The 17,043-nt window shown below is 41.8% G+C and overlaps 1 protein-coding gene across 2 annotated transcripts; it reads left to right on the top strand.

Annotated features, from left to right (window-relative positions):
- The first annotated feature begins 7,198 nt into the window (after positions 1 to 7,198).
- Positions 7,199 to 16,812, top strand: LOC106917629 (uncharacterized). Of its 2 annotated transcripts, none has more exons than XM_088015359.1 (3): positions 7,199 to 7,447; positions 7,650 to 8,474; positions 11,196 to 16,812. In XM_088015359.1, the coding sequence occupies exons 1-3, from the start codon at positions 7,399 to 7,401 to the stop codon at positions 16,736 to 16,738; spliced, it is 6,417 nt and encodes a 2,138-aa protein (XP_087871485.1). In that variant the 5' UTR covers positions 7,199 to 7,398; the 3' UTR covers positions 16,739 to 16,812. The 2 variants fall into 2 exon arrangements, with proteins under 2 accessions (XP_087871485.1, XP_087871486.1); XM_088015360.1 differs by having other exon boundaries at positions 7,698 to 8,474.
- The last annotated feature ends 231 nt before the right edge of the window (positions 16,813 to 17,043 follow it).

Raw genomic sequence — 17,043 nt, forward strand, 5'->3', positions numbered from 1 at the left:
AAGTGGTACAAACACTTCCTGAGTGATTGCACAAGCTGTTCTCCTCTCGACTTCCTGAATGTGCTGGTTGATACTTCAGTATAACTCAAGTGTTTGTATGAATAAATGACCCAGAGTGCATCTTGGCATGAATGCCCACAGTGTTCACCTAACCCGAAGACCCCAGTCTCAGAGTTCACATAAACATTGTTTTGTCGTGTCCTGCATCGTTTTCAACTCGGGGAATTTTTGAAAGGTTTTAAATTTGGATGTCTCTGCTAGGAGGCAGGTGGTTTGAGGCTGCAGACCTTGACGCTTAGCATCTAATTTTGGGCTAAGAGGCTAAAAAGGATGTTGTGTGATTTGTGTCCCGTATTTGTTCAGTACCTCTGAGTGAGGACACTTTGAAGTCTTGCTTAATTTGGGGGTCACGATTCCCAGTCACAGGTGCTCTTCGTGTTTGATGGTGTTTGTTGGTTTATGGCTCACTGTGTTTGTGTTCACGTTATGCTTATGCTTTTTCACCTTTGCAGATTTCCACAGAAACCTCTCTGTTGCCCCTTTGAGGCTTGTGCTTTCCTGTTGTCTGTGGCGTTCCTCACTTTAGCGTCTTGAGGGTTTTTGTGGTCTCAGTAAAGATAAAGTTGTGCAACAGACTTGCGTTAATTGTTTGCGAATGGCGAGAAAACTATTTTTCCATCAAATCCAAACTGGATTACTGTCCGCAAGCTGAACAATCAGATCAGTCCTGCTGAACTGCGAAGGCAACACAGGAGAAAACCTAAAGTTAAAATGTACTTATCTTCTTTTAAAACTTCTCATTTTTCTAGAAAACAGACAAATGATGTGGTTTTGGAAAAATCTATACAGAAGCAAAAGCACCGCACTTCTCATTCTGTCTGCTAAGTTGGATTTTATCAGATAAGCAAAACCAAACAGAATCCCAACGATGCCTTCACTGTCCGAATTTTTCAAAGAATTTCAAAAAGTTCTATGTTAGAGATAAGCTTCAATATTAATAATACGTCTGAAGTTTTAAAATGAAACATGTAGGTGTAATCATGAGTTTATTTCAAAAGAACAGCAGGAAGTAAACAAGCAAGGCTAAATCAGTTTATGAAAAATGTTTCAAATGAAAAAGTGTGGCTGTCAAATGACACTGCAGAACGTTTTAAAAAGAAAATTATCAAGTTATTTGGAAATTACAGAAAGCAAATAACTTTTGCTAATGGCCACTTCCAAGAGCAGAATGTTTATTTTTTTGTCTTGTACTTTTTCTCACTTAATTTATATTATTACCAACGCTGCTCTTCTCATATTAAAGTTGACTGTTTCCTCTTACTTCTGAATGGTCCTAAATTAGTTTAGTTCTAAGTTATTATTGAGCTTTTCTGCATTCAGTCTGGGCGTTCAGATGTTTCTTCCTCAACTTTGGTAGTGAATCAGTGTTCAAGGCTAGTAAAGTAATGAATCCAAGCACAAAAAAAAATAAAAAATAAAATAAAAAATCCCAACTACTCTTTAATTTGCTTCAAGTATGACAAAGAATTTCCATCAGGAGCACAGACAAAAAAAAATGAAACGCAGTTTCATTTACCACTGAGGCAGACGGGTTTTTATAAAGAAAAGAACTGTTTACTGAACTTCATCGGCGAACCAACAAAAACACCCTCCTAACCTCCACTTAAATTAATCAAAAACACACAAACTGCACTGTACGTGTTTCATTGCCACCGTCAACACTCATTCTGCCAGCCGACATTAACGTCAGGGGTAAACTAATCACAGGCTCTAGTGTTAATCTATGTGATAAACCAGATAAATGTGAGCCGTTAGAGGTTGGCGCTCTTATTTTCTTCATAATGTGAACTCGTTCAGTGAAAACAGCGCCTCGTGAAACTATTCATATCCTCTGAACTTTTCGTGCATCTTGCTACACAACAACCTCAAACTTCTGAATTGTTTGGGGGAGTTTTCTGTGACAGAATAACACAAAGTAGTACATAACTCTAACGTGGAAGAAAAAAAATGTTACATAAACATGATCTTTGACTGTATCTTACAAATAAAAAGTGTGGAATATTTGTATTCGGCCACACCGAATCAGTCTTTGTTTTGACTCAAACTGTTCTGCAGTGGTCGCTGCAAAATAACTACGTCAGAACGAATGAGGCGAATCTAAGAAATCTTTTTATCGCAGACTTTCAATTTGATTCGACGTGAACTTTGACTGGACCCTTCCATAACATGAAGATGTTTTATTCTGCTGCAGGATTGAGTCTTTTACAGCCTCTGATTGGTATTCCTAAAATACTCTCACATATTTGGAGTTATTCGTCCTCCCATCAACTCTGGCCAGCTTCCATGTCCCTGTCAAAAACAAACAAACAAACAAAAAACAAATCCCTATTTTATACATTTCCATGTATTTCAAAAAATAATTAATTTTGGTCTCATCCAACCGGAGCACCTTCCTCCATATTTTTACATTTTTTAAAACCTACTCCTGCTTTGAACTTCTCCACAAATACCCACAAACGTTCACTAATGTTTGCTGACAAACCTCTGAGGTCTTAACAAAACATCTGCACTTTAAACTTATTAAAAAAGATTCAAGTGCTGAAGCTAAATAGTTGTGGTCAATTTTATTTCAGGGTATCAGACTATGGGGGTTGAATACAAATATCAGAGCGATATCCTGTTAGGTTTATGTGTTTATTTGTATTTGGTGTAATACCTGAAAGTCACAGTGGGTGGCGTCGTGTCTGGTTAAACTGAACCCAGCAGAAAAGTATCTGAACCGTACTCCAATCTGGAAGGTGGCGGTAAAGCACCTGATGTTGTTTGTTATCCGCCATAAAAACAGAAGAAGAAGAGGAAGAAGCGAAAGAAGAAGAACCAATCAGCAGGCGCGCTGATAGCCATGTTGATAGCAAGGAAACAAACGGGTTTTTGAGCGTCGTCGTTGTTTGTTTTTGATTGTTGCGTTGCGCCAATTATGTGAACCTTTTGGTTGTAGTAAGCCGACTCTGAAATTGTGCAAACTTTAAAATTTTACAGTTGAGATTGTAAAGTGACAAAAACAGAATAAATAAATAAATAAAAATCTGCGGTATAAATACTTTTGCAAAGCACCGTGTCTGTCATGATGCTGGTCCTCTATAAAGGAAAAGACTCAATAAATGCTTACAAGAACATGCATGTTCAAACAATAAATTTAACATTCAACCTGTTATTTAAAAAAACCCTCTAAGGAGCAGGTCTGGATACATTAATGCCACCAAAACTATAAAGCAGTCGATTCAGTGCTTTCCATAAACAGAGCTTGTTTTTATCATCTCTAAGTGCTGCTGGAGGAAAGGATGAATCATGAAGAATATGATCTCGTGTGTGTTTTCATGGTTTGGGGTGAACAGGGTCACGTTGTTGGAAAACATATTGTACCATGCCTGTACCCGAAGACGCCCCCACCCACAGTGATGTGACAGGAGGCAGATCGTAGAGCAGGGGTGATGAAGGATCACTGGCTCCTCACACAATAAGGCAACTATAAGAAAATAAATGTCTCATTGTAAGGGCTCTAATCCGTCATGAAGGTTTTTTTTTTCACAACTCTGCTGGTGAATGGTGGCTCTGCCGAGCGAAACTTTTATAGGGCCAAGTTTTGCGAGGAAAATAAATGGGTGCTTAATAAATAATTTGAAAAGTCCTTCCATGTTGAATGTGACAAAATGGAAACTGAAAACCAAAACAAATCTTTTCGAGGAAAACCTTTCATAAGTGTACTCTCCCTTAAGCGAATACTTTGATGTGCCGTCTTTTGGCTGAGCATTGATTTGCAGAAAGGTCACAAAGAATCGGAAGAATCTTACTGTACAGGAAACAACCGTTTCAGCTCAAGAGATTTCAAACTACGGAAGTGAAGACAGTAATCAGCGCTTTTTTTTCCCCAAAACTGAACAGAAAGACATGACTGAAGTTGGTGGAGGAAGGCCAGCAGGGTTTACATGGTTTCCACTGGTTGTCCCATTATGTCCTACTCTTCAGGTGTGCTTTGGAAAGCTAAAGATGAAAAGGGATTTTATGTTTCTGCATCACAGAAACTCCAAGTAAGCATAAAAAAAGCAACCACAGAATTAAGTTTTTTCTTTTATTAAGAATTTTGGACCAGTGATGTCCAACAAAAGTCCTTAGGAGTTGACGTTCTGCATGCTTTATATAGTTCCTTGGTGCAACACGTCTTAATTAGTAGAATGCTGAAGAGTTTCTTCAGTCATTTGAATCAGTTGCATTCAAAGGAGGAGATCCAGACATAGTCCAGAACTTAATTTTACCTTGAGGAAAACATGCTGAGTGTCTTCAAAATCCGCTTGAAGACAGAGAAGGAAAATATTACCAAATGACCAGGGCCGTGCAGAGACCACTAAAAGGGCAGGTGCTCAAAAAAAAAAAAAGGGCACATCTAACCGCATTCTAGGACAGAATATTAACAAAGCCTCTCAGCTTTTAGAGTTTAATAAACAATGATAAATTACAAAATTGTGAAATATACAATCAAATCTCTATACAGAGCATACAACTATGCATACGTAAGATATTTTATTAGTAATTTCTTTCTGCAGGTCTATTTTGTTATAGGAAAGTATTGCAATATTCAAACCCGCAATTTAGCAAGATATGTAAATCAGAGCTGGAGGTTTAGTTCTGATTTACATATTTTGTCTTTACAGAATTACACTATTAAAAATATAAACAAGGGCACAATGCAACCTTTTAGTGACTGTAATCATTAAAAAAAAACAGCTGCCCGTTTGCTGCAGTGGAGATGAAGATGGTCCATTCAGGAAAGCAGAGCTGCATCAAACTTTAAGGTGGAACTGCAGAAAAAAAGAAAAAAACAAAAGCAAAAATTTAATTGTTAATGCATGTCACTATGGGAAAAGCCTACTGAGTTTTGCTTACAACTTTTTTAAACACTTAAATCACACATTTGTCTCATGAAGTGAATTTTTTTGCAAAACAAACTTATTTGTGCATGTCAGAAATCTTTTCTTGATATTCTAAGTTTTTGTTTGACTCAAACAAAAACTCATGTGATTCTCACATGACGTCATGGGCAGGACCCAAAATCGCAACAAAAGATTTCTGATCTGTGCAAATAAAAGTTTGTTTGGCAAATAACTTTTTAAGTTCACAAGACAAAAATTAGTTATTTAATTAAAAAAAAGTTTTTTAAACAAAAGAATTTGTTTTTAAAAAAGAAATCATTACAATTCCAAAAGTTTCGATTACAATTTTATTTTACTTAACTGAGGTTAGTTTATTTTTTCCCATTGAATAATTGGGGGGAAAAAATTTAACTACATACTCTGCAAACCAGACCCTAAACTTAAAGTCTGGGTTGAGTTTTTTCCCCTTCATTAATGACATACATTATATCTATCATGGCAATTCAGGGTTAGTTATTTTTAATTCTAAATGAATATCCTTGTTGGACTTTTATTTAAGTGCTATTCTCCTTCAAGATACATTTACCTAACACCAGAATAAATGCGATGTACATTATGCAGCAAAGGAAATTAGAAGATCGGACATATATTCATTATGGAGATGATAAGTTTTGGACGGGCGATGTGCCTCGTACACAGGAAAGAAGCTTTTCAGTTATCTAGCTTCTAGCAAAGTCGTTAGCTAGCAGCTAGCTAATAGCACATCAACAACAGCCTAATGTCTGTATGATAAAAATACTGAATCGATAGATGAGAACAGTTTTTCTTTACCTGAGTGTCTCCTCCCGTTCAGTAGTTCTTCAGAGAAAAGCAGACGCAGAGGCCTGTCAGTGTCTGTTGTATGTCATTACCTCTCTGCTTAAACCGCGACTCCGTGCTGAAGCAGAAACGAGACTTCAACGTTTTCCGTCATCTGACAAGTAGCAAGTCTACTCCACTTTATTCACCAAAAACGTTTATTTATTTATATATATATATATATATATATATATATATATATATATATATATATATATATATATATATATATATATATATATATATATATATATAATTCACCAAAAACTGATCTGTAATCTGGAACGTTTGCTATGCTGAGCTCCAGTTAGCCGCCTTATCTCACTGCGCGAGAGGCAACTGCGTCATGCGTCACGGGCAAAAGGTCAAAGGTAACAAGGTGACCGGAAGGCTTATTATGTTGTACAAAAAATAAATAAATAAATAAAATAATTTTAGTACATGTTATTATGTGTCAGAAGAGGGCTTTGAAAATAATACCAAAAAAAAAAAAAAAAAAAATTGACCAAAAGGGCACTTTGGGGCAAGGAGCAAAAAGGGCAGGTGCTCAAGCACCCCCAGCCCCCCCCTGCACGTGCCTGCAAATGACGATTTGGAAAGCTGGCAGACTCCAAGTAAAGTTGAAACTAAATCAAAGTTTAAGCATCAGACTGAACATTTATACAAACCAGAGGCGGAAACAAGAGGCGGGGTAAACCCTGGACAGGTCACCAAACGGTCACAGGGTAGATTTTATTTCCATTTGTTAAAACTATTCTAAACATATACTTTATTTTTATATTATTTTTGAAATTCTATTAAAATCAGATAATTATTATTGGAAATGCTGCTTCCTGGACTAAAAATGGACTCTGAAACTCATTTCTGACGTAAAAAAAAAAAAAAAAAAAAAAAAAAGAGGAAGTACTCTTCGGCTGAGTATTTTGTCTATATCAGACATGAAATGCAGAACACCCTCTTCGTTTTGATAAAGTAGATAAGATATGCACTTTACTGATTGAAATGGGCTTTAATCTATAAAACTTAGTGTAAAGCTATCCTTTATTGTCTCGGTTTGCGTGACTCTTTTCTCTGTGTAAGGGATTCTTAAACCACAGAGAGTTTTTGTACCAGTGCTAAGTTGCTGCTTCTCCGTCTTGTAGGGACAGGAAACAGAAGTTCCACATGTTCACCACAGAGCAGCTTTTGACTTCAAGTTGCAGAACAGCTCTCAGGAAAAGACATGCACATTTGTGCCTACATGCAGAATAGCACCATTCTTTGGTGCATGCACAATTGCATCCATGAATGCACCCGTTCTTCAGCCATTGACCCAACTGCGCATTTTGCAAGCTTTTGTACGAGTGTTTCTTAAAAGCTCACACTGCCACCTCCACCTCCTGGCTTCCTGTCGTGTTAAAACAGAGCATGTTAGAAAACCACAAACTGAGGTCATGTGACTCAGTAAGACTGCTACGATACGAGATCTCAAATCCTCTTTTCATCTCAATCAGTTGTCGGTTTGTGTCCGTTTTGTGTCACAATGACTTTAGAGAAGCTCTTCCGGTAAAAGTACACACAGGAACCAAAAAAAAAGGGGAAGAGGAACAAGAGGAGGAAGGTGGACAGAGAGATGGACTCGACAGATGAGAACTGCAGTGCAGCTGCAGAGGCGAACGGAGGTGAGTTTACAGTGGATCTAGTTGCAGGGCATTGATATGAAGCTTGTATGTAGCTGCCAGTTGAAGGGTTTCAACTCTTGAAATTGGTTCAGTGATGCAGACGATGGACTCAATGATGAAAATCTAAATTCAGTATGTTTTGTGGTGGTGATCTAGATAGATGTCTGACTTTTGTCACATTTCTTTGTTCTGTGTCACTCAGCTTATCCGGTACGATGCACTGAGGAAGTACTTCTGCCTTTCTTCACAGATGAGAGTCTGCCGGCTGCCATGAACGTCCAACGCCCTCCGGTCTCCCCGGGCACGCCGCCCGCCCTCCAAGAACTCAGAGTGGTCCTGCTGGGCAGAAAGGGAGCCGGCAAGAGCGCCGCAGGGAACACCCTGCTGGGAGGAGTGGGTGGCTTCGAGAGCGGGAAGCCCACGGAGGAGTGCGTGAAAAGGCGAGCGGATGTTGTTGGCAGGAAAGTCACAGTGGTGGACACACCGGGCTGGGAGTGGTACTACCCACTCAACAGTACCCCCAACTGGGTGAGGAGGGAGACTCTGAGGAGTGTGACCCTGTGCCCTCCTGGACCCCATGCCGTGCTCCTGGTAGTTCGCTCCTGCGCTTCCATCACAGACAGCTACATCCAGGAGATAGAGGAGCACCTGGAGCCGCTGGGAAGGGAGGTGTGGGAGCACACCTTGGTGCTTTTCACCAGGGGAGACGAACTGGGCCTGACCACAATGGAGCAGCGCATCCAGACCAGCGGCTCCGGGCTCCAGAGACTCCTCCAGAAGTGCAGCAGCAGGTACCACATTGTGAACAACTACAGCAAAGGAGACGGGACACAAGTGAAGGAGCTGATAAGGAAGCTGGAGGCGATGGTGGATGGAAAGAAGGGAGGAAGGAGTCATCTGGAGCTGGACAACGGAGTCCTGTTGGGGCTAGAGGCGGACGGGAAGAGGAGAGCCAGGGAGAGGAGGAAGAAGCAGAGGCAGATGGAGGCGCAGATGCAGAGAGGGACCATCAAAGCCGCTCTCATGAGTAAGTCCTTCAGATTGTTTAATGCTGAAGAAGAGACTTCAAGAAACCATTGGATTACAAAATAAACTCTAGAAACAAAAACACTCTAATGGCCTCCATGTTGGAATGGCCACCATATATTCAGATTTTCTGTAAATTAGACTTCAATGATGTGTTAAAACCTTGGTCTTCAGGACTGAAAAGATTGTATCTTGAGAATAGTTGTGTCATTTTTCTTTAAGTTTCATTTGAAAATCCAATACTGAGTTACTGCAACTCCAAGCTGACAGATCACACAAAATAAGACTTGACTCTAAGACCAATACCCACTGAAGTTTTTCTGAAATAAGGGAACCTTCTTCATGTTTACATTTACATTCTACTGAAAAAAAAAACAGCTTACAAATAATTGATGAGAATAAGAAAAACTAAAAACCAATTGCCTAATTCAACAGACTAAGCTTTTTTACAGCCTGTGTACATAATAATAGGGAAACACTTTATTATTTTCCAACTCCATTTCTGAGAATTGGAGCACACACAAGGGAGCTTTGACTAGTCCTCTCTTTGAACAACCTTATGATCTTTTCTCTTTAGCTCATCCTGTAAGTTTTCTAAAGGGTTTATGTCTGAGGACTGGAAAGGTGTTGGGTGAATGTTTATGTTGTGTCTGGTGAAGGATTTCTGGTTGACTTGTTTGACGTTTTTCCTGCCCAAACATCCAAGAATGACTCTTTTTAGATATTCATCCAGGGTCCACTGGTAAAAAAATGTTCTGATATTTCAAAGAGTTTGGCACCTTGTTTCTCTCACAAGGTGCCAAAGAGAAACAAGCCCACAGCATCATGGATCCTTTGTCATACTTAATAATGGGCTTTAATTGCTTTCTTAGAAATTCAGGGTGTAGTGCACACACTATAAGACTGGATTGTTTTTAGCTGGAAGTTTAATTTTAATTTCACTTGACCTAAGAGTGAAATTAGGTCAAGTGAAAGAGCACAGCTGCAGTAACAGTCCCAGGAGAGCTTTGTAAACTCCATGTTTACCTTTGTGATGGTAGGACAGGATGCTTCCCAAAGGACCAATAGGAATGTAGATTGAGTGAAATGATATGAAGGACTGGCGACCAAAACTGTTGCTCTTTGTGTCTCTGACAGTGAGCGTTGTTGAAATTTCTTTTTAACTCCTTTATAGTTTTTTGGGGGTGGGAATCTGTCCTCCCCCAGCCCTTATTGTTACAGTTCCAGGTGTTTTAAACTTTTCAGTCATTTAGACAATTTTAGGCTAAATGTTAATTTCCTGACTTTGAAATTCAACATACTTGAAAACATGTTCTCTTGTTTTTCCTATTTTGAGAAGTGTCAACTACATGTTAAGTATTACTCACAGAACTAAGAGGTAAAAGAGTTTAAATACTTTTAAAACGGAAGCTATAAGTAAAAAATGTTTTAGTTTCATTTATATTTAAGTACTTGTTAAGGGAGTAATAGTTGTGACACCAGAGATTTAAGTCAAAAACATTTTTTTTGAACATGTTGGTGTTTGTCGCTCAGTGAATAAATTAAAAATATATATTTTTTAGAACGAGATTAGCAGTTGTAACCTAAGTATGCCCTGTCCTCACAAGTAACCAACAAACCCAGTCAACACTGTTGTGACTAAAATTATTACTGTTTATCGCTTAACCTGTCAGAAAGATGTTTCTTAGTTGAGTCCAAGTCTTGTGTTTTATAAAAAAAAATGAATTAGATGTGCTTCTAGCCGAAATTGTAACCTAGTGGTGATTCTAGTAAAGCTAAAATAGCCTTTTAAGCTAGCCATTAGCCAGCTAAGTACACAGCTATCGTTTCTTACGGAGGTACCAACACCAGAGGGCGCTGTTCCTCTCTCACCGGAGATTCCATCAAGTAGAAGAAGGCGTGTTTGTGGCTGCAGCTAGCATAATTATTTTTGCTCATGACACCCCGAGACCATCCCATCCTGTGCTATATCGCTGGTGTCAAAACCAGCTGTGTGAGTGCAATAAGTTTAACCGGTAATGCTTAGAAACCTGCTGAAAACCACTGTTCAAAATTCTCATATCGGAAAATTGAAGGTCTGGTTTAAAAGCTGATATCCCGCTAGATGTTTTGAATTATGATGAATGTGAGAAACAAAGTGCAGGTCTGGCTGTTTGAATCTGTGTACTTGTTGCTGAAACAGACTCCAGCCGTCCTGGAACTGAGCAGAACACCATGGGTGAAAATGAGTGAATACACATGCAGCTTTATAGTTTAGTTTTCAACTTGAGAGGGATTCAGAGTAACCTTTCAGAAGCAGAGTTGTCACCAGAGTCTCTTTAAATGGGGGTATAAATGTGCCCAAGGTGAGGTAAGCATGAATTACATGAGTAAATGCTGCTAAACCGGTGGAAAAAATGGGGGGAGTCATTTGATGGAAACAGTGGGAGGGATGGATGTTTCAAATTAACCACCAAAAACCAAGAAAAGGGGAGAACAACTCCCCTTTTATATTTTTATATTTTATAAACATATAAAATGTTTATATCCAGAAAACATTTTGCTTTCTGGATATAATGAGAAATGATTGCTAGCTGGAGGCATGGAAAGTTTACCCAATTGCTAATGTTTGAATGTCCTGCCAAACGAGGCGGACAGCAAAGTAAAAAGCAAAAGTATGACACGGTGACAAAATGTCGAGCATAAACCACAGAGTAAAATCTGTTTATATTTTTCCCCCTAGGTGATGGACCCCAGGGTTCGGAACTGGATGCACACCAGTCCTTCTCCAAGGCTCCTCGGCGGCTCCCCGAGGTCAGACTCGTTCTACTGGGAGAGCGTGAGACTGGGAAGAGCTGTGCTGGGAACGCCATCCTTGGGAAAACGGGTTTCTTCGAAGCGGGAGCGGTGACGGAGGAGTGTGTCCGCCAGCAGGCGGAGGTGGCCAGGGTGATGGTGACCGTGGTGGACACGCCGGGCTGGGAGGCAGGAGTGGCCGGTGCCACCCCGGAGCGGGTCAAACGGGAGATCATGTGCAGCGTGGCCCTGTGCCCTCCGGGGCCTCACGCCCTGCTGCTGACTCTGAGGGTGGACACTCTGGTGAGGGCGGGTCACGTCAGGGAGCACCTGGAGCTTCTCGGAGAGGGTGTGTGGAGACACACGATCCTGCTGTTCACCCATGGCGACCAGCTCCGCGAGGGGGTGGACATCAAGCAGCACGTCCAGAGCGGAGGCAGGGACCTGCAGTGGCTGCTGGAGAAATGCAGGGGCCGGTACCACGTGATCGGCAGCGGAGACGGAGGAGGACGAGGCAGCGGGGGGTCCGCAAAGGTGACGGAGCTCCTGGAGAAAGTGGAGAAGATGGCGACGATGAACAGGTGCGAAGCTTTTTCCTGCGTGGTGCAGGAAGTTAGGGATCTGAGCCTCCAGAGGAACGAAAAGTTCAACCAGCGGCTGAAGGACATTGTGGACAAGATGGTTCGTCAGGAGGCTGAGTTGAAGAAGTTGAGGGACAGGGAGGTGAAGAGCATCAGGTGGTTCTTTGACAGGAAGAAGAAGGTGAAGTCGCCGGGAAAGGCCGATGTTCAAAGAGAGGAGGAGGACGATGAGGACAGACGGGTCGGTGAAATGAGAAACGACTTTGGCGACCTGGAGGAGAGGATGAGATGGCTGACGGAGGACAGAGAGAGGGAAATTCAGGACCTCAGCCTCGAAAACGAGAGGATCCGAGTGGCACTAAACCAACGGCAACAAGAGAAACACGAAGCAGAGCTGAACCTGGAGCTGAAAGAGAGGGAGATCGAGGAGCTGAAGGAAAGGACTGACGAGCAGCAGCTGAAGCTCCTCGATCTCGAACGCACCTGCGTAGAGTCCGAACACGAAAGGAAGCGACGGGAGGATGAAATCAGCGCAGAGAGACAGGAATGGAGGAAAAAACTTGACGAGAAGGAGAAAACTGTGGCGGTGCTTAAAAAGGAGAAAGAAGAGTGGATTGAACGGTTTGAAGCTTTACAAGTAAAACTGGAGCAGATTGAAACACACTATACTGATTCTCTAAGAAAGGAAGGAGAGAAAATCAGGGAGATGGCAGAGAGGGAGGAAAAACTGATGAAAGAGATGGAAAATCAAGACAAGCAGCTGGAAGGACTAAGGAGGAAAGCTGCAGAGGAAAAACAGACGATGCTTGAAAACTTTAACATGTTGGAAAAAAGCATGGAGGAGCTAAAACTACAACACCAAAAAGAAATGGAGGAGAAAGAAACTCAGATAAAAGACATAAAACTGCGGCATGAAGAAGAGATGACCAGAAAAACTACTGAGAGCGAAAGAAACATTGAGACAATGAGAGTTCAGCAGCAACAAGAAGTTCATAAGACATTAAAAGAAAAAACAAATGACATTGAACGACTCAAGCAGCTGCACAAGGAGGAAATTAAAAACATGAGGCAAGAACAAGACAAACGGGTAGCACAGTTAAATGAGAAGTTTGCAAAAGAGAAAAGTGAACTTCTGGAGACAAAAAAAAGAGAGTTAGCAGAACTAAAACAAGCACATCTTACTCAGATGGAAGCAAAAGAGCAAGAAGGTGAGAAAAACAAAGAGACAATTCAACTACAGCACAAAAAAGACCTGGAAGCACATGTTCAAGAGAAAAACAGAGAGCAGGAGGCCTTGAAGCTGAAACACCAAGGAGAAATGGCTACAAAAATAAACGAGATGGTTAAACTCATGGAGGAAAGAGAAGTTGACCGCAAGAAGGAAGTCAGTAAGATAGTCAAAGAAAAGGAAGAGGAAATCAAAAAGGTCAGACAGGAATACACAGAAATACTAAGCAAGCTAGAGGGAGAGAGACAGAGAGATAGAGAGAAGCTGAAGCAACAAATAGAAGAAGGAGAGCAGGAAAAACAGAGACGGATAAAAGAGTTACAGGAAACGTTTGCTGCCCAAACAGAAGAAACTAGGCGAGAACGGGCAAGCATGTCGCAAGATCTGCAGCAGAGTCAAAGAGAAACCGAAGAAGTCAAATGTGAACTGGAAAAGCAAGTTGAAAGCAGGGCAGCAGAGAAAGAAAGGCACAAGAAAGAGTTGCTGCAACAGGAGAGAGAGATTAAGGAAATGAAAGAGAAAATTAAAGAATTGAGAGATACAATCCAGCAGAAAGAAAATAGAGAGAAGGAGCTTCTGAGTGAAATTGAAATCGGAGAAACAGAAAAAGAAAGAGACAAGAAAGAGTTGCTGCAAAAGGAGAGAGAGGTTGAGGAAATAAAAGAGAAATTTAAAGAGTTGAGAGAGACAATCCAACAGAAAGAAAATAGAGAGAAGGAGCTTCTGAGTGAAATTGAAAACAGGAAAACGGACAAAGAAAGATGCAAGAAAGAGTCGGAGCAACAGATAGAGGAAATGAAGGAGAAGCTCAAAGAAACAAAAGAGAAGATGCAGCAAACAGACGAAAGGGTGAAAGTCCTTTTAAATGACATGAAAACAATCGGACAACAACTAAAAGAAAAAGAGGAAGAAACTGAGGAGATGAAATTAACTGTTAAAGAAATGAAGGAAGAAATCAGAGAAAAGGAAGAGAAAGAACTCGTTTACCTGGAGTGTAAAAAAGACTCGGAGCAGAAACTGGAGAGAAAAAACCAAGAAGCTGAAAAGATGAAGGAGCAAATAAAGGAGCTCGAGCAACACTTGGAGCAGGCAAATGAGCAAAGAGAGAAAGACGGCTTGAGCAAGAAGAAGATGCAGCAAACCCTGGAAGAAAATGGCCGAGCGATAGAAAAGTTGCAACAGTACATAAAGGACATCGACGAGATTCTGCAGAGAAAGGACGAGGAGCGGGGCGAAATCATCCTGAACCAGAAGAAGGAGGCCGAGCAACGCCTGCAGGACACGGAGCGAAGGATGGAGGAGATGAGGCAAGAGTTTCTGGAAGACATGGAGAGCAAACTGAAAGAGAAGGAGATGGAGAGTGAAAGCATCAAACAGCAGGCTGACTCCAGGGAGGCAAAATGGAGGGAAGAGCTGAAGAAGACAGAGGAGAGAGGAGTGAATGAGATAAACAAGCTTCTGGAGATCGTCGAGAAGAAGACGAAAGAAATGGCACAAGCAGAAAGATGTCTCGCAGAGAAAGAGGGAGAGGTCGACGAGCTGAAAAGACTGTGCTCAAACTACTGCAAAGACATAGACGAGTTGAGAGAGTGCAATGAAAAGTATACACTTAGTATAGCTGAGACGCAGCAACGCCACGCAGAGGAAGAGAAGAAAATTGAGGCAGAAATGATGGAAAAGCTGCAGGAGAAAGAGCAAGAGCTCAAACGTCTGCTGCAAAAGGACAAAGACAACGAGAAGGAGCTTGTCCAGCTGAGGCTGACCTTCGAGCAGACCAAGTCAGAGCTGAAAGAGCTCACCGAGAGAATGGAAAAGGAGATGACGAGCCTGATTCAGGAGTACGAGAAAAAGCTCAAAGAAAAGACGGAGAACATTGAGGCCGTCGCGAAGGAGAAGGAGAGTCACGAGCAAAGTGTTCGGGTTGTCGCAGAGAAATATGAGGAGAGCCAAAAGAAAGTGGAGGAGCTGCAAGAGCACAACGAAAAGATGAGAAAAGAGACCGAAAATCTCAGCGTCAAGTGTGAGGAGATGAGGAAGAAGAGTGAGGAAGAGGTTAGGGAGCATATAGCAACATGTGAGGAGAAAGTAAAGAGCATAGAAGCTGTCGTTAGGGAGAGAGATTCAGAGGTGAAAACATTACAAGAAGCCAACAATAAACTTCTAGGAGATTTGGTAGAGATTAAAGCAAAGGAAGACAGGAGCAAGATTCAGATAAATGAGCTGATGGAGAAACAAAAAGAGCAGGCAGAGAAATATGACGAAGAATGTCTAAACAGAGAGAAATTAGCCAAGGACAGAGAGCGAGCTGTGAGGAGAGAGGAAGAAGAGTTGAGCAAAAGAAGAGACGACCTCAGTGTAAAACAGAAAGAACTTGCTGAAATGGAGATAAAGTTGAAAAATCAAGAATCTGAGCTTCAAGAACTCCAAGCTAGGCTAGAGATAAGAGAAAAAGAAGCAGAGGAAATGAATAATCAAATGATAGAGTTGAACTTAACAAAGCAGGTTATCAAGAAGAAGGAAAAGGAGCTGGACGCTCTGCTTGGAGCGCTGGAGGGCAAACAGAGAGAACTGAGCTCTCACGGTCAAGACCTCCAGAAGAAGGTCAGAGGTTTGAAGGATCAAGGGAAGGAGCTGAAGGACAGAGAGTGCTACCTAAAGAACGAGGAGCAGGAGCTGCTCAACTGGAAGTCAGAGCTGCTGGTGCAGAACGAGTACGTCAACTGCACAACGCAGGAGCTGGACGAGATTCGCCGGGATATGGCTTTGCTGAAGGAGGAGCTCCGTACCAGGGAGATGAAGCTCAAGGAGTCACTCAAAGACATGAACAAATGGGAGCTGAATCTCAAAAAACGAGAGGAAGCTTTGGTCAGGAGGGAGCAAATGTCCGATGACAGCATTGACGAAACGGGGTCTTTCCATCTGTTGGCCGAAGATAACTTGCCTTTGATGGACCAAGAAGTCAAGGATGGGAGGGCAAAGGGAAGAGGGAAAGAGTCAGCCGTAGAAGATACTACTAGCCCCACAGAGACAAATGAATGTCACTTTGAAACACTCTTAGAAACACAACAAACTGAAGGAAACAAGAAGATCAGCAGTTTAAGGTCCCTACCGAACCACAAAGACCCGGGATGCGACTTGAGAGTGATGGTCCTGGGAGAGACGTGGTCTTCTCGCTCCCCAGCCGGAGTCACCATCTTCGGCGGAGAGGCGTCCAAGTTCAGCGGGTCCGGCTTCAGGCCTTGGAGAGGTCAGATAGCCGGGAGGCGCCTGGCTGTCGCAGAGCCGCTGGGTCTGAAGTGGCGAGACGGACCCGATGCGACCGATTCGGTGCAACGGAAGAGCATCCTAGAAAGTGTCTCCTGGTGCCGCCCGGGCGCTCACGTCGTCCTCCTGCTCGTTCCCGCCTTCCTGACCTGCACGCGGAAGTACAGGAGGGCCGTGGAGGAGCACGTGGGCTTGCTCGGGGAGGACGTCTGGAGGCGCACGTTGGTGCTTTTCACCTGGGGGGAGATTCTGGGTGAGAGCGTGGATCAGCACATCCTGAGGAACGGGGAACTGATGGGGCTCATAGAGAGGTGTGGCGGCAGATACCATGTGCTGACGAGCAAACAAAACAACTCAAAGATCAAGGCGTTATTTGAAAAGATGGAAGATATAGCAGATTTAACTTTAGGAATGTGAGGACTGATTAATAATTATTGTTTTCTCGTGTATAATATGTAAATATGTTTGAATAAAAGTACCTAAAAGTCTAACAGTCTAATTTCTGCCACACAAACCTTTATTTAATACGTAATTCTGTTTCTTCTTACCTCAAATAAATTAAATGGGTCACATTAAAATATTTAAGGATATAATTGAGGAGTTGAATTGACTGTCAGGTTAAAATTTTTAAGAAATCATAAATCCTGAAGTGCTAGAGGTGAAAAAAAATCACTTTAGTAAAATACAAAAAACTGTAAAAACTGCACTTAACTGTGCTTTAT

This window comes from Poecilia mexicana, unplaced genomic scaffold (genome assembly GCF_051168715.1).
Source record: "Poecilia mexicana isolate PSO_F unplaced genomic scaffold, ASM5116871v1 scaffold_18, whole genome shotgun sequence".
In the NCBI taxonomy this organism is placed as follows: Eukaryota; Metazoa; Chordata; class Actinopteri; order Cyprinodontiformes; family Poeciliidae; genus Poecilia; species Poecilia mexicana.

Bases quoted from the DNA above. Each gene is read 5' to 3' on its own strand.
- LOC106917629 (XM_088015359.1), top strand. From the start codon at position 7,399: ATGGACTCGACAGATGAGAACTGCAGTGCAGCTGCAGAGGCGAACGGA. The intron at 7,448-7,649 runs GTGAGTTTACAG...TGTGTCACTCAG, and splicing joins AGCTGCAGAGGCGAACGGAG to CTTATCCGGTACGATGCACT. The intron at 8,475-11,195 runs GTAAGTCCTTCA...TTTTCCCCCTAG, and splicing joins CATCAAAGCCGCTCTCATGA to GTGATGGACCCCAGGGTTCG.